General features: G+C 46.5%; 1 protein-coding gene, 2 long non-coding RNA genes and 1 pseudogene across 3 annotated transcripts in view; 3 read left to right on the forward strand and 1 right to left on the reverse strand.

The window, feature by feature from the left end:
* LOC120909614 (zinc finger protein OZF-like) overlaps nt 1–407 on the reverse strand; it is a 713034-nt gene extending 712627 nt beyond the window's left edge. The window contains exon 1 of the mRNA XM_040321367.1: nt 73–407. Within this exon, the coding sequence (XP_040177301.1) occupies nt 73–186 (114 nt within the window). The 5' untranslated portion in view covers nt 187–407. The remainder of the gene's footprint in view (nt 1–72) is intronic.
* Nucleotides 408–4741: 4334 nt separating this feature from the next.
* Nucleotides 4742–6799, forward strand: LOC120909683. The gene is made up of 3 exons (XR_005741344.1): nt 4742–4899; nt 6533–6642; nt 6770–6799. It is a non-coding gene; the product is annotated as an uncharacterized LOC120909683 (long non-coding RNA).
* Nucleotides 6800–7086: 287 nt separating this feature from the next.
* LOC120909677 lies at nt 7087–8186 on the forward strand. Its single transcript, XR_005741337.1, has 3 exons — nt 7087–7116; nt 7910–7986; nt 8079–8186. It is a non-coding gene; the product is annotated as an uncharacterized LOC120909677 (long non-coding RNA).
* A 3218-nt stretch (nt 8187–11404) lies between these two features.
* On the forward strand, nt 11405–25020 carry LOC120910612 (annotated as a pseudogene).
* The last annotated feature ends 314 nt before the right edge of the window (nt 25021–25334 follow it).

Consider the following 25334-nt stretch of genomic DNA (forward strand, 5'->3'; position numbering starts at 1 on the left):
ATGACATCAATGGTAACAATGCAGATAATGTACAGATCCTAATGATACTATCAGTGATTGTTCCTCATCTACCTGATGATGGTGGGGGATGGTGTGATCTTCCTGTGTGGAATCCCGGGAATACAGAGGACGGGGACATCTCTCTGGTGGGTTTCTGGTATTGGATGGCTCCATTGGGACATCCATGTGTCCTGAAAACTCCTCCAGCACTCCATACTCCTCATCCTCCTCTTTATACTCTTCTTTAACAACAATATTATATTCCTCAAGTGTTCCACTCTAAATATACAATAAGAAAACCATTGTAAGAAACAACATTGTACATAGATCAATGCCAATAACTGTTCACCACCTACCTGATGATGGTGGGGGATGGTGTGACCTTCCTGTGTGGAATCCCGGGAATACAGAGGACTGGGACATCTCTCTGGTGGGTTCCCATTACTGGATCCATCTGTAGGAAACACACACACTGACTGAATACATTGTTTCTATGTGTTTATCAGATGATGGGGGATCTAGGTGGAGCCTCCGTACTGCTCTCTCCTTTACAATAAAGTCTCCTCTTACCCGGTGATGTGAGGGGCGGCTGATTCTCCATCATGACGTCCTTGTAGAGATCCTTGTGTCCTTCTAAATACTCCCACTCCTCCATGGAGAAATAGACAGTGACATCCTGACACCTTATAGGAACCTGACACACACAATGATACAGTCACCATCCAGACACACCCCTTGTCTGTTACTGGATAATGTCCCAGAATTCCCGGCACCGCTCACCTCCCCATAAGCAACTCAAAGGACTTTGGTGTCCTCTGCAAATACTAAAATCCCAGACTCTAATGCCTTGTACACACGATCGTAATTTCCGATGAAAAAAGTCAGCCGGAATTTTTTCATCGGATATTCTGAACGTGTGTATGCCCCATCTGACTTTTTCTATCGGAAATTCCGACGGAATTAGAAAGAGAACATGTTTGTCTAATGACACTAAAACTTGGAGTCAATCTCTAACAACATTGAACCTTGGGGAACACCACTAACAGTGAGCCTTGGGGTACACCACTAACAACATTGAACCTTGGGGTACACCACTAATACCACTGAGCCTCGGGGTACATCAATACTAATACTAACACTCAACACCATGCTCGCTCGCGTTAATGTGTTGAGTCATTGCGGGGAGAGCCGAGACAGCCGCCGAGGGACCCCAGAGGACCAGGTTCGGGGGCCACTCTGTACAAAACGAGCTGCACAGTAAAGGTAAGTATAACATGTTTGTTGATTTAAAAAAAAAAAAAAAATGTCTTTAGTGATCCTTTAAACCTCAGGGTACACTCCTAATAACACTGAACCTTGGGGTACACCACTAATAACACTGAACCTTGGGGTACACCACTAATAACAGTGAACCTTGGGGTACACTACTAATAACAGTGAACCTTGGGGTATTCCTCTAATAACACTGAACCTTGGGGTACACTCCTAATAACACTGAACCTTGGGGTACACCACTAATAACACTGAACCTTGGGGTACACCACTAATAACACTGAACCTTGGGGTACACCACTAATAACAGTGAACCTTGGGGTACACCACTAATAACAGTGAACCTTGGGGTACACCACCAATAACACTGAACCTTGGGGTACACCACCAATAACACTGAACCTTGGGGTATTCCTCTAATAACACTGAACCTTGGGGTACACCAATAATAACAGTGAACCTTGTGGTACACCACTAATAACATTGAACCTTGGGGTACACCACCAACACTGAATCTTGGGGTACACTACTAATAACACTGAACCTTGGGGTATTTCACTAATAATACTGAACCTTGGGGTATTTCACTAATAACACTGAACCTTGGGGTACACCACTAATAACACTGAACCTTGGGGTACACCACTAATAACACTGAACCTTGGAGTATTTCACTAATAACACTGAACCTTGGAGTATTTCACTAATAACACTGAACCTTGGGGTACACCACTAATAACACTGAACCTCGGAGAACACCACTAATAACACTGAACCTTGGGGTACACCACTAATAACACTGAACCTTGGGGTACACCACTAATAACACTGAACCTTGGGGTACACCACTAATAACACTGAACCTTGGGGTACACCACTAATAACACTGAACCTTGGAGTATTTCACTAATAACACTGAACCTTGGGGTACACCACTAATAACACTGAACCTTGGGGTACACCACTAATAACACTGAACCTTGGGGTACACCACTAATAACACTGAACTACAGAGTTTAAGGGTCCACCTTGGACGTTGGGTCACCTTGACATCTATGCCAGACCCTCATTAAGAATAATGGTCAAGTAGATACAGTATTTTAAGGGTGAACACCACAGCTTTAAGTGAGGTCTCCAATTAACAGCTATGCCAGACCCTCATCTCGGATAAAGGTCAGATATAAATATATGGTCGTTTACTGGTAATCTAAACACATGTTGTTCTTCAAAAATGACCAGAACTGAGATTTAACATTCAGCTCCTCTTGACTTCAAAGGGGTTCGGATTCAGCACTTGAATGTTGGTAAAGTTCACTCGACCCACTGCGAACCGCACCCAGGTACGTTCAGCTCATCGATATTTGAGATTAACAGTCCCATCAACACTTCTCGTTGGGGTTTCTATGAACTGAACTCTAAAATTGTCTTGTAATTCGTTTATACATTACCGTCTCCTTAATGTTTCAGCAGAGCTATAAATCTGTCCCTTTCAAGGAGATAAAAGACTTCACAGTGACTACGGAGGAAGAGGACGCACAAGACGGGGTTACTGGGTGTAAATAGAAAATAAGATCTTATTACCTCCTCTGTTGCCAGTTCCAACAATGTCTCTTCTCTACTTCCTACCGACTCACCTCTCACCCGGAACTTCCTGTCTGTACCTGACATCACTTCCTGTCTTCCATAGAGACGTCCTGTCTGGGTAGAAGTGAGATCACCATCTTGTGGAGCTCAGAGGATCTGCAGCCCCAGAGAAACGTCTCGTAGTGTGAACACGGCCTTGTGCTGTGTGTGTATGTATTGTATATTCTTATAGATGGAGTCATCTCCACTCCCACCAAGGGGGAGAGAAATTTATTACTGCCTATTCCAGCCTTTCTTAGCCAGGGTGAAGCTTTGAGGAACTTGCACCCCGGCTGTGTTTATGTACTTTATAATTGATAAAGGTAACTGTAGCCATGTTGGTGTGCTTGCAACAACATGGCTGAGTACTTTTCATGATCGTGATTCTTTCTTGGGTCAACATAAGAGGGTAGATCCCAGTAGAGAGTGTTACATGACATGGAAGTGCACCAGTCACGTTAGGATTTTTAAAGTTTTTTATTGCCCCCGCTTACAAGGAGAAGGAGTTCAGGTTAGGTCTTCAGTAGTAGTCAGGCTTCCAGACTCCATTACCTCAAGACAGGACAAGGATTCTCTGAGAGCAGACACCCCCCCCCCCTCCTTCCCGGCATACATCCATCAGGCTCTGTGATGGAAGTACTAAAATGAATATTTTGTGTTATGATTAGGACCACTGAAATGTTGTTTTTCTTTCATTATATTCATCTATTTCTTTTATATTCGTATATTGTTTTTATTTCTTTATCTATATAAGATATATAGAGTTATCATGTATGGGTATATACTACAATACTGTTATTATCCTTTAACCAATGGACGCCTAACCGATAGGTCAAAACCGATCGTTAGTATGCAAAAGCATCGGTCAAAAAGCTGCGCATGCTCATAATCAAGTCGACGCATGCTTGGAAGCATTGAACTTAGTTTTTTTCAGCACGTCGTGTGTTTTACGTCACCGCGTTCTGACACGATCGGTTTTTTAACCGATGGTGTGTAGGCACATCAGACCATCAGTCAGCTTCATCGGTTAACGGATGAAACGGTCCTTCAGTCCGTTTTCATCGGTTTTGACCGATCGTGCGTACAGGGCTTTACAGTTTTTTTTTTTTTTTGTAACCTGATGGATGTAAAGGGATCTATAATGCCGCGTACACACGATCAGTCCATCCGTTGAGAACGGACCGATGGACCGTTTTCATCGGTTAACCGATGAAGCTCACTGATGGTCCGTTGCGCCTACACACCATTGGTTAAAAAAACGGTTCTGTCAGAACGTGGTGATGTAAAACACAACGACGTGCTGAACAAAACGAAGTTCAATGCTTCCAAGCATGTGTCGACTTGATTCTGAGCATGCGTGGATTTTTAACCAATGGTTGTGCCTACTAACGATCGTTTTTTCCCATCGGTTAGGAATCCATCGTTAAATTTAAAACAAGTTGGCTTTTTTTAACCGATGGTTAAATTACTGATGGCGCCCACACATGATCGGTTTCGACCGATGAAACGGTCCATCAGACCATTCTCATCGGTTTAACCGATCGTGTGTATGCGGCATTAGTGTTTAGCTGCTGAGTATAAATTAGGTATAGGTGTTTTTTTGTGGTTTATTTGTTATATCTATATACAGGAGCTTTCATACTGAGTTTTGCACATTTTATATATCGTTTTTGTTGAATGGATATGGAATAGAGTTAGAGCGCTGCAGATATTATTGTTTGACTAATATATTTCTCTTCACCCTTCTTGGTGGGAGTGGAGATGACCCCATCTATAAGGATATACAGTACACACACACACAGCACAAGGCCGTGTTCACTCTACGAGACGTTTCTTGGGGGCTGCAGTTCCTCTGAGCTCCACAAGATGGCGATCTCGCTTATGCCGAGACATGAAGCCTCTATGGAAAATGGGCAGGAAGTGATGTCAGGTACAAACAGGAAGTGATGTAGGGTATAAATAGGGAGTAGCTCGGAGACATTGCTGGAACTGGCAGCAGAGGAGGTAATAGGATATTATTTTATCATATCGCACAACACTGAATCAGGGTTGTGGGGAAGAGCCCATTTTCCTTATCAACATGAGGACAAGGTGCTTTGCGAGGCGGGGGGTCCCCCGGCAAAGTACCCTCCCATGTTGAGTGCATATGGCTTGGGAGGGGTCATACCTGTCTCTCTCTTTCCTGGCCACTGGGCCGCATGTTTGTCTTCCTCTTTCCTGGCCACCGGGCTACATGCTCGTCTCAATCTTTTCTGGCCACCGGGCTACATGCTCGTCTCAATCTTTTCTGGCCACTGGGCCGCATGCTCGTCTCAATCTTTCCTGGTCAACGGGCTGCATGCTCGTCTCCCTCTTTCCTGGCCAGCGGGCCGCATGCTCATCTTCCTCTTTCCTGGCCATCAAGCCTGGTGCTCGTTTCCCTATGAACCATATGCCCCTCTGCCTTTTTCCTGGCAATTGGGCTACATTCTCCTTTCCCTCTTTCCTGGCCACCGAAATGCATACTCATCTTCTATTTCCTGGCCACCGAGATGCATACTCATCTTCTCTTTCCTGGCCACCGAGATGCATACTCATCTTCTCTTTCCTGGCCACCGAGATGCATACTCATCTTCTCTTTCCTGACCACCGAGATGCATACTCATCTTCTCTTTCCTGGCCACCGAGATGCATACTCCTCTTCTCTTTCTTGGCCACCGAGATGCATACTCATCTTCTCTTTCCTGGCCACCGAGATGCATACTCATCTTCTCTTTCCTGGCCACCGAGATGCATACTCATCTTCTCTTTCCTGGCCACCGAGATGCATACTCATCTTCTTTTTCCTGGCCACCGAGATGCATACTCATCTTCTTTTTCCTGGCCACCGAGATGCATACTCATCTTCTCTTTCCTGGCCACCGAGATGCATACTTGACTTCTCTTTCCTGGCCATTGGACTGCATTCTCGTCTTCCTCTTCCTGGCCACCGAGATGCATACTCGTCTTCTCTTTCCTGGCCATTGGACTGCATTCTCGTCTTCCTCTTCCTGGCCATCGGACTGTATGCTCGTCTCAATCTTTCCTGGCCACCAGGCCGCATTCTCGTCTCCCTCTTTCCTGGCCACCAGGCCGCATGCTCGTCTCCCTCTTTCCTGGCCATCGATCTGCATGCTCGTCTTCCTCTTTCCTGGTCATCGGTATACATGCTCGTCTTCCTCTTTCCTGGTCATTGGTCTATATGCTCGTTTTCCTCTTTCCTGGCCATCTATCTGCATGCTTGTCTTCCTCTTTTCTGGCCATTGGACTGCATGCTTGTCTTCCTCTTTCCTGCCAACCGGCCCTAATATTCATCTCCCTCTTTCCTAGAGTCTGATATGGATTTTGGTGGGACCTTGTGCCATTTTTTTTATTTTTGCCACAAGGACCTTCTGCCTATAACCTGGTGGTTCTGGTGGTCTTTGTGCAGGGACTTGTGAGAAATTTGAAAGCTCCCTTTAGAAAAGGAGGGGGGTTCACTGATACCTCAATGCCTGTGAATGAGTAAAGGTGTAAATGGTACCATTTAATAAGACAGAAGAAGAATCCTAGTTTTCATTCCGTGTTTGCAGTTTACCAATCCAGATAATTCTCTGTTATCAATGTGTTTTGTCTTCAGGGAAACCTTCATAGATGAATGCAGCAATGAGGATGGCGGAGGACCGGAGTCATATGGCTGAGAAGATACTAAACCTCACCCTGGAGATCATCTACCTGCTGACCGGAGAGGTGAGGAGGATTCTGGGTGGTCACATGACATCACTCTTATCTCTATTAATAAAACACAGACCTGACCGGAGAGGTGAGGAGGATTCTGGGATTCTAACATGATATTCCTATTGGTTCTCCAATACAGAGATTTCCTCTTGTGAAGTCAGGTGATCATGTGACCATCACAGTGCCTCCATGTGACTCCCTAAAACCTGAGAGACACAACATGGAGAAGATTCTAGAAGTCACCAAGAAGATGATGGAGCTGCTGACAGGAGAGGTGAGGAGGATTCTGGGAATTCTGGGACATTATCCAGTAACAGACAAGGGGTGTGTCTGGATGGTGACTGTATCATTGTGTGTGACAGGTTCCTATAAGGTGTCAGGATGTCACTGGCTATTTCTCCATGGAGGAGTGGGAGTATTTAGAAGGACACAAGGATCTCTACAAGGACGTCATGATGGACAATCAGCCGCCCCTCACATCACCGGGTAAGAGGAGACTTTATTGTAAAGGAGAGAGCAGTACGGAGGCTCCACCTAGATCCCCCATCATCTGATAAACACATAGAAACTTGGGCCCAGATTCACAAAGCACTTACACCGACGTATAACAAGTTACGCCGACGTAAGTGCAAATGTGCGCCACCGTATCTGTGCGCCAGACCTACGAACAGATATGCGCCTAAAAACAGGCTACACCCTGCCGACGTAACTTGCTTACGCCGGCATAGGGTGGGCGCACATTTAAGCTGGGCGCATAGTGCCGCTTCCATTGATTAGCCATTCAAACATGCAAATGAGGGAAATATGGCGATTCACGAACCTGCGTTTGCCCGGCGCATGCTACACGAAGTGCGCGCAAGTTGTACGTCTGGCGTAAAGTTATTCCCCATAAGGGAGGTGCAACCCAGCAGCAGACATGCTCAGGTCTGCACCAGGGAACACAAGCCGGCGTATTTTACGTTGGACGTGTGTCTGGCTGGGCGTAGGTTACGTTCACGCCGTACGCAGTGATCTGGCGTAGCTTAGGCAGTTGTGCCGGCGTGGTTGTGGGCAGGCGCAGGGGGGTGTGCACATGCACAGTTCGTGATATGTACATGTCTGTACGTACATGTCCTACGCCTTCGAAACCCACGCCACACTGGCGCAGCGTTGGGAGCACTGGCTTGCTGAATTCAATACTTGCCTCTCTGCGCTGCGTTGGCGTAGCGTACATTGGTTACTCTACGGCGGCGTAATGTGGGCCTTGCTCTCTGTGCATCAGTGTGTGTGTTTCCTACAGATGGCTCCAGTAATGGGAACCCACCAGAGAGATGTCCCCGTCCTCTGTATACCCGGGATTTCACACCGGAAGATCAGGTTGGTGGGACTGAGCATTTAGGATATGAAAGTGACTTGTGGAGATGATGTATGGATCCTACAAGATATTTTCTATAATTTACTTGGTTTAGAGTGAAGATCTGAATAGCATTAAAGTTGAGGGTGAAGTAGAAGAGACGTATGTGAGGGATGATCAGCAATATACGGAGGAGGCTGGAATGACGAGGACATTCATAGAGGAGGACACTCCTACAGAGATCAGCACAGGTGACCCATAATATATTCAGAGAGCAGTACGGAGGCTCCACCTAGATCCCCCATCATCTGATAAACACATAGAAACAATGTATTCAGTCAGTGTGTGTGTTTCCTACAGATGGATCCAGTAATGGGAACCCACCAGAGAGATGTTCCGGTCCTCTGTATTCCTGGGATTCCACACCAGAAGAAGATCACAACTATTCAAAACCTGATCAGGTAAATGATTAACAATCACTGTTGGTGTCACGTACCTGGTAGTGGAGCCCAACGTGCAGGGAGCGGCCTCTCGTAAGCCTCTGACTCAGAGCAGGGGGTCGAGAGTTTAGAGGGGCACAAGCGCCTGGTGGTAAGCTGAGTATCGGGCTGGATGCGGCAGCAGGAAGGTGCACCAAGGTCCTGGCAGGATGCCAACGGCAAGCTGGAGTAGATGTGCGGCACTTGTGGGACAGGAATCAAGCAGGTGAGGCAGACCGGGTCAAACACAGGCGGGCAGATCAGAAGCCAGAACAAAGTCCAAAGGGGTGGTCAAAGTTCAGGCTGGGTAGGTATAACAGGCGGGCAGAGAACAGATCCAGGGGCTGAGCAGGTGCGGTGGTCAGACGTAGCCGTGGGTCAGGGGCAGGTTGCAGGCAGGAGAGGTCAGAGGAAGCCGGGTCAGGTAATCAGGATACGAACAGGTACACAGGTGCAGGATACTCCAGGGATACGCTGTAGACTGGACAGCAAGATAGTGAGGAACTAGGCTGCTTTAAATAGCGTGTCTTGGCGCCAAACGCCGTCACCACGCACGCCGCCGCCGTACGCACCGATGCGCGCATGCACACGCTCGCGAACGCCGGGACTGGATCCTTCTGCCATTGTTACTGATTGTCATTGTAACGGTCACCATCGTTTACGATATTCCCATTCCATCGCCCCAGGACAGCTTATCCGACAAGCCAGCAGACATCGGACATCTCATTTCCCAGAATAACGAGACATGCGCTCTGTTACTGGTTTCAAAATGTATGAACTAACTTTAATGGTACACTCTCAGCTTTTTATGCAGTTACAGTTAATCACAGGGACAAAGGCACTTTCCACCCACACATCACACAATGGGGGGGCTTCAATCACATTCTTTTAGACAATGACATCCAGTTGAGCTAATTATCCACCAGACATTCCATCTCCGACAATAAGTGATTCACCTGCATAATACACATTTCTATGTCAGACGTTTTGGCACCGATCTGACATAATTACTACAGTTGACAAGTACATTTCACGCATAAAACAGTATTGGCATACATAATGAAAGGTCTAGGAGCCAGGCTGAATTAACACCTAAAATCTAGACATCTGACTTTTACGACTTAGTTAGCATCTCACAATGGAATGTCTAGGAGCAGACGCAATTAACATCTCAAAAGCATGTGTCCTCACATTGAATGAAAACACTCCACTGACCTGGTGGGGTCAGAATAACCACTTGTAATATCTCAAGATATCCTGCAATATGAATTATCAGTTATCAGTCACCCTATGCCCAAAAGGGGCACAGGATGACCCTAGACCTCATGGGCAGCACAGTGGTGCAGTGAGTAGCACTTTCGCCTAGCAGCAAAAGGTTCGCTGGTTCGAATCCCAACCACGACACCATCTGCCTGGAGTTTGCATGTTCTCCCTGTGTCTGCGTGGGTTTCCTCCGGGTACTCCGGTTTCCTCCCACACTCCAAAGACATGCTGGTAGGTAAATTGGATCTCGTCCAAATTGGCCCAGTATATATGTATATATGTGTGTATGACTGTGTGTCCCTAGCGTGTCATGATCCTACGGGGTAAAAATGACCGCACCAGCCAAGCAGATTCTGGCTGGAAAAAGCGCCCAGAGGCGATTCAGTTCGCATGCGTTGCGCTATACAAGTCATTCATTCATTCAGTTATTAGTGACGCTGGCACAGGAGTACCCCTCATCCTTCCAAAGTCTCTGGGTGTCACGGGTCATTCTGTTACAGTCATACTGCTGGAACGCCTTCCATGACAGTTGGTATGAGGATCTGTACATTATCTGCATTGTTACAATTGATGTATTTTTATTATATATTTAGAGTGGAAACCTGAGTGATTTTAGAGTTGATGTTAAAGAAGAGATAAAAGAGGAGGATGGGGTGATGGAGGAAGAACACAAAGATCTGTACCAGGACACCATGGAGGAGTCGTCCAGCTACAGAAACCCACCAGAGAGATGTCCCCGTCCTCTGAATTCCCGGGATTCCACACAGGAAGGTCACATCATCCCCCACCATCATCAGGTAGGTGGAGTTGAGGGTCGGGAACATAAAGTGATTGAACACTCTGACATGTGGAGACGATGTGTGGACTCTACAAGATGATATTTTCTATGTGATCTCACATCATAAATACTTCTATGTTACAGATGTTATTTTCTGCCATTCTGTTGGTTTAGGGTGAAGATCTGATCATCATAAAAGTTGAGAATGAGGAAGAAGAGACGTATGTGAGGGATGATCAGCAATATACGGAGGAGGCTGGAATGACGAGGACATTCATAGAGGAGGACACTCCTACAGAGATCAGCACAGGTGACCCATAATATATTCTTCTCTTATCTCTGCTCTGTTACTGCTTGGTCCAGAGTAGGACAGGAGCTGAGTGATGTCAGCCAATAATAGGTTGATAATGGTCACCTCCCTGTAGTGATACCTGTCCTGGGGTTCAGCTGGCAGTATTAGGTTGTGTGTCACTCCTAGTTACAGTAGCACAGATATGATAACACAGATTGAGTCTTTCTTAGGTTGGTCCCTCTTCTTCCAGAAGACTTCCTCCAGTGCTGCATATCACCAGAAGCCTAGGCCTGTGGTCACTTGTTTTATGGTAAAGGGGCTGCAAATCTGAACTTTGACCCTCTTGTTGATCAGAGGTCACATGACCCAGTGCCTAGGCTTGTGGTTGTGTAAAGAGCACGCCCCTCCCAGTCCCCATTGGTTCCTGCTCTTCTGACAAGGCTGTGTAAATGTAGAAGTGATCTGGGAGGAGGACCAAAGGTTCTTTGATGGGGGGAAGAGTCCCAGCTGGTTGGGACCTCCACAGAGAACATCTCCTCACTCATATCTACCTGATACAGATGGAATCTTGATGGAAGTGAACTAACCCTCTCAGATACATTGATGATGTTTTTATGTTTTTCCAGGACACGCCATGGAGAAACCCTCAAAGGATCGTCTCACTTTATCTCCAGCTTGTAAAATGGAAGATGAGGACATCACAGGAGATTGTGGAGGAGAAAAGACAATGAGCTCCACTATGGATGGAGGACTTCACAGTGTGGATAGACCATTGAATTCCTCTGACTCCGAGCAACCTCGTACTGTGAGGGGTGGGGCCGGGATTCAGGGGGAGGAGAATTATTTCTATCCTGAATGTGGGGAAAGTTTTTGCTCTGAATTAAGTCCTCCTGTACATCAGAGATCTCACAGAGCTGAGAAGTTTCATTCCTGTACCAAGTGCGGGAAATGTTTTTCACAGAAATCGGCCCTTATTGTACATCAAAGATCTCACACGGGGGAGAAGCCGTATTCTTGCCTTGAGTGTGGGAAATGTTTTTCTCTCAAGTCCCACCTTAATACACATTATAGGTTTCACACAGGTGAGAAGCCATATTTCTGTCTTGAGTGCGGAAAATGTTTTCCACTCAAGTCTCACCTTAATACACATCAGAGATCTCACACGGGGGAGAAGCCGTTTCCCTGCCCCGAGTGTGGAAAATATTTTTCAATAAAATCAAACCTTGCAAAACATCAAAGGACTCACACGGGTGAGAAGGCATTTTCCTGCCCTGAGTGCGGGAAATGTTTTTCACAGAAGGCCCATCTTATTACACATCAGAAGTCTCACACGGGTGAAAAGCCACATTCCTGTCCCGAGTGCGGAAAATGTTTTACAGAAAAATCAGATCTTGTAAAACATCAAAGAACTCACACGGGTGAGAAGGCACATTTCTGTTCTGAGTGTGGAAAATATTTTTCACGGAACTCGTATCTTCTCACACATCAAAGATCTCACACGGGGGAGAAGCCGTATTCTTGCCCTGTGTGCGAGAAATGTTTTTCTATCAAGACCCATCTTAACAAACATCTGAGGTCTCACACGGGTGAGAAACCACATTCCTGTCCTGAGTGTGGAAAGTGTTTTAGAGAAAGAAAAGGCCTTGTAAAACATAAAAGAACTCACACAGGTGAGAAGGCATATTCCTGCCCTGAGTGCGGGAAATGTTTTGCACAGAAGCACCATCTTAATACACATCAGAGGACTCACACGGGTGAAAAACCATATTCCTGTCTGGAGTGCGGAAAATGTTTTTCGCAAAAAGCCGGCCTTCTACAACATCGAACAACTCACACGGGCGAGAAAGCATATTCCTGCCCTGAGTGCGGGAAATGTTTTTCACAGAATTCCCATCTTAAAATACATCGGAGGATTCACACGGGTGAGAAGCCGTATCCCTGTGCTGAGTGCGGGAAAGGTTTTCTACAGAGATCGGACCTTGTTAAACACCAGAGATCCCACACGGGTGAGAAGCCGTATTCCTGCCCCGAGTGCGGGAAATGTTTTTCACTCAAGTACGATTTTAACAGACACTGTAAGTCTCACACAGGGGAGTAGATGTGTACTGTAGCTTTCTTGGTGTAGAAAATGCCCTTCATGAAAGTCCAATCCTACTGAACATCAGAACTTGTAAAACATCAGTACTTCTCATACGGGTGAGAAGACGTATTTCTGCCTTGAGCGCGGGAAATGTTTTTCACAGAAGTCCTATCTTCTCAAACATCAGATAACCCACACAACCATTGCGGTGTATTAGGGCCAGATTCACAAAGGAGATACGCCATCGTATCTCAGATGAGTATCTATGCGACTGATTCATAGAATCAGTTACGCATAGATACCCCTAAGATCCGACAGGTGTAATTGTTTTACGCTGTCGGATCTTAGGATGCAATACCGCGGCCGCCGCTGGGGGGAGTTTGCGTCGTAAACCAGCGTCGGGTATGCAAATTAGGAGTTACGGCGATCCACAACGGTTTTTCGCGTTCGCTACATCGCCGCTAGTCTAGTTTCCCGTCGCAAAGTTAGTCGTCGTTTTGGGTGCCTTAACTTTAGTCAGCAATCGTATTGCTGTCTAAAGTATGGCCGTCGTTCCCGCGTCGAAATTTAAAAATGAACGTCGTTTGCGTAAGCCGTCCGGGAATACGGAATTACGCTACGTGCGTCGCCGTTCGAAAAAATGACGTCACTGTGCGCAAAGCACGACGGGAATTGCGAAACGGAGCATGCGCAGTAGGTCCGGCGCGGGAGCGCGCCTAATTTAAATGGCACACGCCCATTTGAATTGGCCCGCCTTGCGCCGGACGTCTTTACGATACACCGCCGCAAGTTTCCAGGTAAGTGCTTTGTGGATCGGGCACTAAAACTGAAAACTTGCGGCGGTGTAACGTCGAAAAAAAACTTTGGCCCAGATTCTCAAAGGGCTTACGACGGCGCAACGCCATTTGCGCCGTCGTAAGTCCTAATTTGGCCCAGGGTATCTATGCGACTGATTCTTAGAATGTTACGCATAGATATCCATTAGATCTGACAGGCGTAAGGCTCTTACGCTGTCAGATCTTTAAGTGCAATTTTTTTTTCCGCCGCTAGGTGTCGCCTCCGTCGTTTTCCCCGTCGGCTATGCAAATGAGCTATTTACGCGAAATTCCCGAACGTACGCGCGGTCGACGCAGTGAAGTTACGACGTTTCCGTATCTTTTGCGACACGTAAAGTTGCCCCTGCTATATGAGGGGCAACCAATGTTAAGTATGGTCGTCGTTCCCGCGTTGAAATTGAAAAATTTACGTTGTTTGCGTGAGTTGTCCGTGAATGGCGCTGGACGCCATTTACGTTAACGTCGAAACCAATGACGTCCTTGCGACGTCATTTAGCGCAATGCACACGGGAAATTTTAGGGACAGCGCATGCGCAGTACGATCGGCGCGGGAACGCGCCTAATTTAAATGATCCACGCCCCCTACCCGGATCATTTGAATTAGGCGGGCTTGCGCCGGAGGATTTACGCTACGCCGCCGCAACTTTACAGGCAAGTTCTTTGTGAATCAAGCACTTGCCCGTAAAACTTGCGGCGGCGTAACGTAAACGAGATACGTTACGCCCGCATAGTTTTACGCCCAGATACGAGAATCTGGGCCTTTGTTTTTTCTAGAACATTAAAAATGGTCGTGTGTATGCGGCATAAGTGTAGAAAATGGCCTTCATGAAGGCCTTCAATGTTACTGAACATCAGATATGCTCCACAGGGGTGAGAAGCCATATTCCTGCCCTGACATTTATAGCTGTAACATTTCATATGTAGCTGATAAAAATGCAAATATAATCCTAATCTTGTGTCTTAGTCGTTTTGTTTTACCGGCTTGTACTTGTTAAAACAGCCGACTGTCAGGAGCATGTACAGTCCTGTACTTTGACAGCTGCTTGTCTCATCTCCAGCATCCTGCTTTTGGCTATGATGCACCCCTTTCTGTTTGTCCGACCTGCAAGGTGATTGATGTGGTCAGTCTGTGGGTGGAGACCAAACCTGATTTAAGCCAGCCAAACCTACAGTCTTGTGCTTGTGATATTGTGTTTGTAACATGTGCTCCAAGCTCCCTCTTTGTCTGCTCTGTGGATTGGATTTCCCTGTTTACGACCTCCGATCGGATAGCAGCTACTCTCTGAACTCTGTCTGCCTTTTGACTATGGACTGGACCCTGACCATTCTGATCCTTGCCTGCCTTGTTCCCTGCCGGTCCACCTGCAAGGTGATTGATATGGCTGGTCTGTGGGTGGAGACCAAACCTGATTTAAGCCAGCCAAGCCTACAGGCTCGTGTTTGTAACATGTGGTCCAAGTTCCCTGTCTGTCCACCTGCAAGGTGATTGATTTGGTCAGTCTTTAGGTGGAGACCAAACCTGATTTAAAGGAGTTCTCTGAGCTAAAACTTTTAACCCCCGCTGTGCCCGGGCTGTAAAACTATACAAAATAAACCTTCACTTACCTGCCTACGATCCCCCGTTGTTCCGATATCGCCGTCCCGTTCTCCGGTCCCGGTCTCTTCCACTTCCTGGGGGTCAGTAACTCACAGAGCGCTCAGCCTATCAGCGGCCGCAGCAATGTCCCGTCGCGGCCGCTGATAGGCTGAGCGCACTGTGAGTCACCGACCCCCAGGAAGTGGAAGAGACCGGGACCGGAGAACGGGACGGCGATATCGGAACAACGGGGGATCGTAGGCAGGTAAGTGAAGGTTTATTTTGTATAGTTTTACAGCCCGGGCACAGCGGGGGTTAAAAGTTTTAGCTCAGAGAACTCCTTTAAGCCAGTCAAGCCTGCAGTCTCATGCTTGTGATATTGCATTTGTAACATGTGCGCCAAGCTCCCTGTTTGTCTGTCCTGCTCTGCTGATTGGATTTGCCTGTTTATGACCTTGGATCGGATATTGACTACTCTCTGAACTCCGCCTGCCTTTTGACTACGGATTGGAACCTGACTAGGCTGAACCCTGCCTGCCTTGTACCTGGACTGTCGTTGAACCACACTGCCTGTCTGCCAACCGCAAGTGCCTGTTTTCACACATACCCTGGCGTGGTGGCCAGGCACTATAGCATTGTGTATAAGTCCTGGGGGCAATTGAGTACCAGTTGACCTGCTTGCCTTATGGTAAAGGGGCTGCTATAGGTGAAGAACACAGAAGCCAGCTATATTCTCTTGCCACCTGCGTTAAGGAAAGCGTGACACAATCCTTTATAATGAAAAATATTCTGTGAAGATAAATTGTACTCAGACTCGTTTCATTTGCTGAGGAGCTTTGCAAACTGAGGCCCTGTACACACAGCCGGGAATCCCATCAGAAAAAAAACAGTCGGTTTTCCTGACGGGATTCCTGGCAAGCTTTTCTTGCCAAGCCGTGCATACAGACGGCCATTCAAAAGAACCGCCGTTCTTTTGAATGGCAAGAAAGCGGTGATGTCATCGAGTACGACAAGCCGGCGCACGTCACATTCGATACCGTCGCCGCCATCTTGCTACACCCTACACTATGCCTTGTATGCTACCGCGCATGCGTCGAAGGCTTATGGAGTATGCGCGTGTTTACCTTCGGACAGGCAAGCATACAGACGACCGGTTTTCTCGGCAGGAAACCTGACGAGAAAATAGAGATCAGGGTTCTCTATTTTCCCGTTGGGATTCTCGGCTGTTTTCCTGATGGGAAAACTGCTAGGGAGCATACACACGGCCGGGATGCTTTCCTGGCAGTTTTCCTGTCGGGAAAACTGGTTGTGTGTACGAGGCTTCACACAGCAAGTCCAGGAATTGCCTGTGCATGTAAACACACCTCCAGCAGTAATGCAGGAACCAGAGCCCAAGGTTAACCCACCTGACCGTTTTTCTGGTGACCCCCTATATGTTTTTCAACTTTAAAAACATTTGTATGCTATACTTTAAGCTTAGGCCACGCTCCTCTGGTTCTGAAGCACAGCTGGTTGACCTGATTATTACATGGTTGCAGGGGGATCCCCAGTCTTTGGCTTTTAGTTTCCCCCCGCAGATGACCCAGCCAGAGGGTCAGTCAAAGCATTTTTCAAGGCCCTGGGTTTACTCTCTGATGATCCTGACCTTACCCACTGACCTTGCAGAAACTAACGTTAGGTCACTACATCAGGGTAAACACACCGCTGAACAGCACTGTTCTGATTTCTTATTGGGCACCTGACTCAGGGTGGAATGACCCAGCTCTAAAAAGCCACTTCAGGTTGGGGCTTTTATCAGACTTCATCAAGTACTCCTTGGTACAATACGCTGAACCAAAGTCGTTGAATGAAGCCATGCAAGATGCCATCCGTATAGGCAGACGTTTACAGAGTAGGGTTGCACCAATACCATATTTTCAAGACTGAGTACAAGTACCGCTCTCTTCGGCCCTCCCAAGACCTCCTGCTCTCTAGCTCCCTTGTCACCTCCTCTCATGCTAGCCTCCAAGACTTCTCCAGAGCTTCTCCCATCCTTTGGAACTCCCTACCCCAATCTTTTTGACTGTCCCCTAATCTATCCATATTTAGACGATCCCTGAAAACCTTCTCTTTAAAGAAGCCTATCCTGCTTCTAACTAATACACCATTTTACTTTCTCCATCAGCTCATCCCCCATAGCTATTACCTTTCATATCAATTGACCCTCCCTCTTAGATTGAAAGCTCTAATGAGAAGGGCCCTCTGATTCCTCATGTACCAAAATAATGTAACGGTACTGTCTGCCCTAATTTTGTTAAGTTATACGTGAACAGTTGGCGCTTTATAATTCCTGTATTATAATAATGTAGTGCCCTGCTCCCATTGATCAGGCGCTATGCTAAATTTAGTGGGTGTCTGGGCCGATAGTTGGCTCCGATTTGAATGATTTATGCTAAATCAGCCTCTGTTCTGGCTGTGGCTGTGCCTGAAAGGATTTTCCCACTGTTGCCTGTAGGTGGCGATACCACCACAGGCCAATGTTGGAACACGGGCAGGCTACGGTGTATTGAGTGTCTTTTCTCGGGAACCTAGTGGAAGTGGTCTCCCTGCTGGGCATGCTGGGGAAGGGTACTTAAGGTGCAGACGCAAATTTTTGGGGTTCTTCGCCTCGTGGCCATCCGGGCGCGAGCTACGTGTCATTGTGATTTTCAGTCTCAGGGCCACATTGGACAGAGGCTTCCTTTTTATCAAGTAGACCCAGCTATCCTGGCTGTGGCCTACAACTGCAAAGAGATCCCAAGCTGTCCATCTACTAGAGGAAGCTACTTAAAGTGGAGGTTCACCCTAAAACAATTATCCAACATTACATCCAGCATACTAACGACATGTAAAGTATGCTGGTATTTTTTTTTCCTTCGTACATACCGTTTAATTGTTATTTTCGCCCAGGCTTCCGGGTTCTGATTCCCGCGGGACTGGGCGTTCCTATTGAGAGCTTAGATGATTGACGTCTGGTGAAAAACTTCCCATGGCACATAAGGCACGTCACCAGTTTTCCGTAAATAGCCAACATGTACCTTAATTTTTTATTTATTTTTTATTTGGGTACGGGTGGGGGGAGGGGTGGGCAACAAGAGATAGAAAGAAAGAGAGGAAAATGAGAAGTATTACGAAACCAGGACGGAAGTGGAAGGAGGAAGGGGGGACGGTGTTTTTTTTTTTTCTTGCCATCGCTCTCTTAAATCTCTGATAAAGTATACTTAAGTGAATGAACTGTAATGTATTATCCTGTAAAGTAATTCTTGAAATAAACAAAGAATTTATAAAAAAGAAAACCTAAGGGCCAGATTCAGGTAAATTTTGCCGCGGCGCAACGTAACCCGTTTACGCTACACCGCCGCAAGTTTTCAGTGTAAGTGCCTGATCCACAAAGCACTTACCTGTAAACTTGCGGCGGTGTATCGTAAACACGTCCGGCGCAAGCCCGCCCAATTCAAATGGGGCGTGTACCATTTAAATTAGGCGCGCTCCCGCGCCGGACGTACTGCGCATGCTCAGTTTAGAAATTCCCGCCGTGCTTTGCGCGATGTGACGTCATTTTTTAGAACGGCGACGTGCGTAGCGTCCATTCGTATTCCCGGACGTCTTACACCAAAACAAAAAAAAATTGAAATTTGACCCGGGAACGACGGCCATACTTTAACATGGCTCGACTAAAGTTAAGCCATGTTAAAGCAGGTGTAACTTTGCGACGGGAACAAATTACTAGCGACGACGTAACAAACGCGAAAACCGTCGTGGATCGCCGTAAATGCTCATTCGCATACCCGACGCAGGAAAACGACGCGAACTCCACCCAGCGGCGGCCAAAGTATTGCATCCTAAGATCCGACAGTGTAAGTCAATTACACCTGTCGGATCTTAGGGATATCTATGCGGAACTGATTCTATGAATCAGCCGCATAGATAAGACAAGAGATACGCCGTCGTATCTCTTCTCTGAATCTGGCCCTAACAGATTAAGGTTTTACGTCTCGTGTGGACATTTGGAGTTCTTTAAAGACTTTCTTCTCCTAGAAGACGAATATTAATTTTGAATCTTTTTGAAAATCACGAATATATGAAACAAATTTGGAAAACAAATCATTCTATGATGAAACTGAAATTAAACAAAATACAGTTTTCCATTGTGCATATCTCTTGCGATCATTTTGCTGCTTTCAACACATCAGCTTCATGGACAACATGTTTCACTTTCTGCCTAATATATTCAACACACTTTTAGGTGCCATTGTAATGAGATAATCAATGATATTCATCAGTGATCTTAATGTTATGGCTGATCGGTGTGTACAACACATATATAAAACACCAAAAAAAAGGCATTGCTCACACTACGAGACGTTTCTCGGGGTTGTAGTTCCTCTGAGCTCCACAAGATGGTGAGATCTCGCCAGACAGGAAGTCTCTATGGAAGACAGGAAGTGATGTCAAGTACAGAGAGGAATTTCTGGGTGAGAGGTGAGTCGGGAGGAAGTAGAGAGGAGACATCGCTGGAACTGGCAACAGAAGCGGTAATAGGATCTTATTTTCCATTTACACAGATTAGGGTATAGGGAGTTCTAGAGCAGGGGTCTCCAAACTTTTCAAACAAAGGGCCAGTTTATTGTCCTTTTAGACTTGAGGAGGGCCGGAATGTGGCCAGCAGGGGCAGAAAATTGTTATTGGCCCGGCAAGAATAACAATAAATATGGCCTTAGGGTTGGTGGTCAATTGAAGTAGGAGTAGTGTCACTATTAGTAGGAGGAATAGTATCCTATTGTTGGTATCGTGGAAGAAATAGTGGCCCATTGTTGGTTTCAGTGGGAGGAATAGTGCCCCAAGGGCCGGATAAAGGCTAGTAAAGGGCCACATCTGGCCCTCGGGCCATAGTTTGGAGACCCCTGTTCTAGAGGATGGAAAAGGCTCTAGAGAAGTCCTGGAGGTGAGCAAGGGATGAGGTGATGAGGGAGATAGAGAGCAGGAGGTCATGGGAGGAGCGGAGAGGACGGTTTTGTGATCTATTGAGACAAAGTTGGTGATGTAGCTCAAGGCAGAGCTACAGATAGCTCTGTATGTTAATATTTAGATTTTTGGGGGGGGATTAGCTGAATGGAAGCCAGCAGAGGGATTGTCAGAGAGGGGTGGAGGGCACTGAATGGAGACCAGTGGAGGGATTGGGGGGACTGAATGGAGGTCAGTGGAGGGATTGGCAGGGAGGGGTGGAGAATACTGAATGGAAGCCAGTGGAGGGCTTGGCAGAGAGGGGTGGAGGACACTGAATGGAAGCCAGTGGAGGGATTGGCAGAGAGGGGTGGAGGACACTGAATAGAGGACAGTGGAAGGATTGGCAGAGAGGGGTGGAGGACACTGAATGGAGGCCAGTGGAGGGATTGGCAGAGAGGGGTGGAGGACACTGAGCGGTTGGTAAGGTGGATGAGTCTGGTAGCATTCATGATAGACTGAAGGGGGATACTCTCTGTAGAGGTCGGCCAATGGAAGGGAGTTACAGTAGTGAATTATTTGCTTTGAGGTGGCATTGGTTAGGAAGGGGCATATTTTCAGAGTGGAGACGATGGGTACAGGAATGAGAGTTTAGGGAGAGAAGACACTATTGTGGGAAGAGTGGTAGAGGGAAAATGTTGCAGGGAGGACAGAGTAGTAGTCAGTCTGGGAAGGAGCCCACTTATTATCTACTTATATCGCCATCCTATTATTGTACAACCAATGCAGTCCAGATAATTCTCTGCTATCCGTCTACAGAGAACCCTACATAGATCACATGACCACACCAATGAGGATGGAGGAGGACCGGGGTCGCATGACTGAGAGGATACTAAACTTCATCTTGGAGATCATCTACCTGCTGACCGGAGAGGTGAGGAGGATTCTGGGAGGTCACATGACATCACTCTTATCTCTATTAATAAAACACAGACCTGCCTGGAGAGGTGAGGAGGATTCTGGGAGATCACATGACATCACTCTTATGTCTATTAATAAAACACAGACCTGACCGGAGAGGTGAGGAGGATTCTGGGAGGTCACATGACATCACTCTTATCTCTATTAATAAAACACAGACCTGCCTGGAGAGGTGAGGAGGATTCTGGGAGATCACATGACATCACTCTTATGTCTATTAATAAAACACAGACCTGACCGGAGAGGTGAGGAGGATTCTGGGAGGTCACATGACATTACTCTTATCTCTATTAATATAACACAGACCTGCCTGGAGAGGTGAGGAGGATTCTGGGAGATCACATGACATCACTCTTATCTCTAGTAATAAAACACAGACCTGACCGGAGAGGTGAGGAGGATTCTGGGTTATCTAACATGATATTCCTATTGGTTCTCCAATACAGAGATTTCCTCTTGTGAAGTCAGGTGATCATATGACCATCACAGTGCCTCCATGTGACTCCCTAAAACCCGAGAGACACAACATGGAGAAGATTCTAGAAGTCACCAAGAAGATGATGGAGCTGCTGACAGGAGAGGTGAGGAGGATTCTGGGAATTCTGGGACATTATCCAGTAACAGACAAGGGGTGTGTCTGGATGGTGACTGTATCATTGTGTGTGTCAGGTTCCTATAAGGTGTCAGGATGTCACTGTCTATTTCTCCATGGAGGAGTGGGAGTATTTAGAAGGACACAAGGATCTCTACAAGGACGTCATGATGGAGAATCAGCCGCCCCTCACATCACCGGGTAAGAGGAGACTTTATTGTAAAGGAGAGAGCAGTACGGAGGCTCCACCTAGACCCCCCATCATCTGATAAACACATAGAAACAATGTATTCAGTCAGTGTGTGTGTTTCCTACAGATGGATCCAGTAATGGGAACCCACCAGAGAGATGTCCCCCTCCTCTGTATTCCCGGGATTCCACACAGGAAGGTCACACCATCCCCCACCATCATCAGGTAGGTGGAGTTGAGGGTCGGGAACATAAAGTGATTGAACACTCTGACATGTGGAGATGATGTGTGGATCATAAATACTTCTATGTTACAGATGTTATTTTCTGCCATTATGTTGGTTTAGGGTGAAGATCTGATGAACATGAAAGTTGAGGGTGACGCAGAAGAGACGTATGTGAGGGATGATCAGCAATATACGGAGGAGGCTGGAATGACGAGGACATTCATAGAGGAGGACACTCCTACAGAGATCAGTACAGGTGACCCATAATATATTCTTCTCTTATCTCTGCTTTGTTACTGCTCACTGATTGGTCCAGAGTAGGGTGGGAGGAGTGATGTCAGCCAATAATAGGTTGATAATGGTCCCCTCCCTGTACTGATGCCCCTCCTGGGGTTCAGCTGGCAGTATTGGGTTGTGTGTCACTCCTAGTTACAGTAGCACAGATATGATAACACAGATTGAGCCTTTCTTAGGTGATCTGGGAGGAGGACCAAAGGTTCTTTGATGGGGGGAAGAGTCCCAGCTGGTTGGGACCTCCACAGAGAACATCTCCTCACTCATATCTACCTGATCCAGATGGAATCTTGATGGAAGTGAACTAACCCTCTCATATCTATTGATGATGTTTTTCTATTTTTCCAGGACACGCCATGGAGAAACCCTCAAAGGATCGTCTCACTTTATCTCCAGGTTGTAAAATGGAAGATGAGGACATCACAGGAGATTGTGGAGGAGAAAAGACAATGAGCTCCACTATGGATGGAGGACTTCACAGTGTGGAGAGACCATGGAATCCCTCCGACTCCGAGCAACCTCGTACTGTGGGGGATGGTGTCGGGATTCAGGGGGAGAAGACATTTCCCCGTCCTGAATGTGGGGAAAGTTTTTGCTCTGAATTAAGTCCTCCTGTACATCAGAGATCTCACAGAGCTGAGAAGTTCCATTCCTGTACCAAGTGTGGGAAATGTTTTTCACATAAATCGTCCCTTATTGTACATCACAGATCTCACACAGGTGAGAAGCCATATTTCTGTCTTGAGTGCGGAAAATGTTTTCCACTCAAGTCTTCCCTTGATATACATCAGAGATCTCACACGGGGGAGAAGCCATTTCCCTGCCCCGAGTGTGGAAAATATTTTTCAGCAAAATCAAGCCTTGCAAAACATCTAAGGACTCACACGGGTGAGAAGCCATTTCCCTGTCCTGAGTGCGGGAAATGTTTTTCACAGAAGGCCCATCTTATTACACATCAGAAGTCTCACACGGGTGAAAAGCCACATTCCTGTCCCGAGTGCGGAAAATGTTTTACAGAAAAATCAGATCTTGTAAAACATCAAAGAACTCACACGGGTGAGAAGGCACATTCCTGTTCTGAGTGTGGGAAATATTTTTCACGGAACTCGTATCTTCTTACACATCAAAGATCTCACACAGGGGAGAAGCCGTATTCTTGCCCTGTGTGCGGGAAATGTTTTTCACATAAATCGGCCTTTATTGTACATCAAAAAACTCACACGGGGGAGAAGCCGTATTCTTGCCTTGAGTGTGGGAAATGTTTTTCTTTCAAGTCCCTCCTTAATACACATTATAGGTTTCACACAGATGAGAAGCCGAAGCCATATTTCTGTCTTGAGTGCGGCAAATGTTTTTCACTCAAGTTTCACTTTAATATACATCAAAGATCTCATACGGGGGAGAAGCCGTTTCCCTGCCCCGAGTGTGGAAAATATTTTTCAGCAAAATCAAACCTTGCAAAACATCAAAGGACTCACACGGGTGAGAAGGCACATTTCTGTTCTGAGTGCGGGAAATCTTTTTCACAGAAGGCCCATCTTATTACACATCAGAAGTCTCACACGGGGGAAAAGCCACATTCCTGTCCCGAGTGCGGAAAATGTTTTGCAGAAAAATCAGATCTTGTAAGACATCAAAGAATTCACACGGGTGAGAAGGCACATTCCTGTCCAGAGTGTGGAAAGTGTTTTAGAGAAAGAAAAGGCCTTGTAAAACATAAAAGAACTCACACAGGTGAGAAGGCATATTCCTGCCCTGAGTGCGGGAAATGTTTTACAAAGAATTCCCATCTTAAAATACATCGGAGAATGCCCACGGGTGAGAAGCCGTATCCCTGTGCTGAGTGCGGAAACGTTTTTTTACAGAAATCGGACCTTAATAAACATCAGAGATCTCACACGGGTGAGAAGCCGTATTCCTGCAGCGAGTGTGGGAAATGTTTTACACAGAATTCCCATCTTAGAATACATCACAGAATTCACACGGGTGAGAAGCCGTATCGCTGTGCTGAGTGCGGGAACGTTTTTATACAGAAATCAGACCTTAATAAACATCAGAGATCTCACACGGGTGAGAAGCCGTAATCCTGCCCCGAGTGCGGGAAAAGATTTTCACTCAAGTACGAACAATGTACGAACATTGTTAACAAACATTGTAGTTCTAACACATGTGAGTAGATGCATAGCTTTCTTGGTGTAGGAAATGCCCTTCATGAAAGTCCAATCCTACTGAACATCAGAACATGTCAAACATCAGTACTTCTCATACGGGTGAGAAGACGGATTTCTGCCCTGTGAAATGTTTTTCACAGAAGTCCTATCTTCTCAAACATCGGATAACCCACACAACCCCCGAGGTGTCTTAGTGTAGAAAATGGCCTTCATGATGGCCTTCAATGTTACTGAACATCAGATATGCTCCACAGGGGTGAGAAGCCATATTCCTGCCCTGACATTTATAGCTGTAACATTTCATATGTAGCTGATAAAAATGCAAATATAATCCTAATCTTGTGTCTTAGTCGTTTTGTTTTACCGGCTTGTACTTGTTAAAACAGCCGACTGTCAGGAGCATGTACAGTCCTGTACTTTGACAGCTGCTTGTCTCATCTCCAGCATCCTGCTTTTGGCTATGATGCACCCCTTTCTGTTTGTTTGACCTGCAAGGTGATTGATGTGGTCAGTCTGTGGGTGGAGACCAAACCTGATTTAAGCCAGCCAAACCTACAGTCTTGTGCTTGTGATATTGTGTTTGTAACATGTGCTCCAAGTTCCCTGTCTGTATGTCTGTCCACCTGCAAGGTGATTGATGTGGCCAGTCTG

Source organism: Rana temporaria, chromosome 8, assembly GCF_905171775.1.
Source record: "Rana temporaria chromosome 8, aRanTem1.1, whole genome shotgun sequence".
Taxonomy (NCBI): domain Eukaryota; kingdom Metazoa; phylum Chordata; class Amphibia; order Anura; family Ranidae; genus Rana; species Rana temporaria.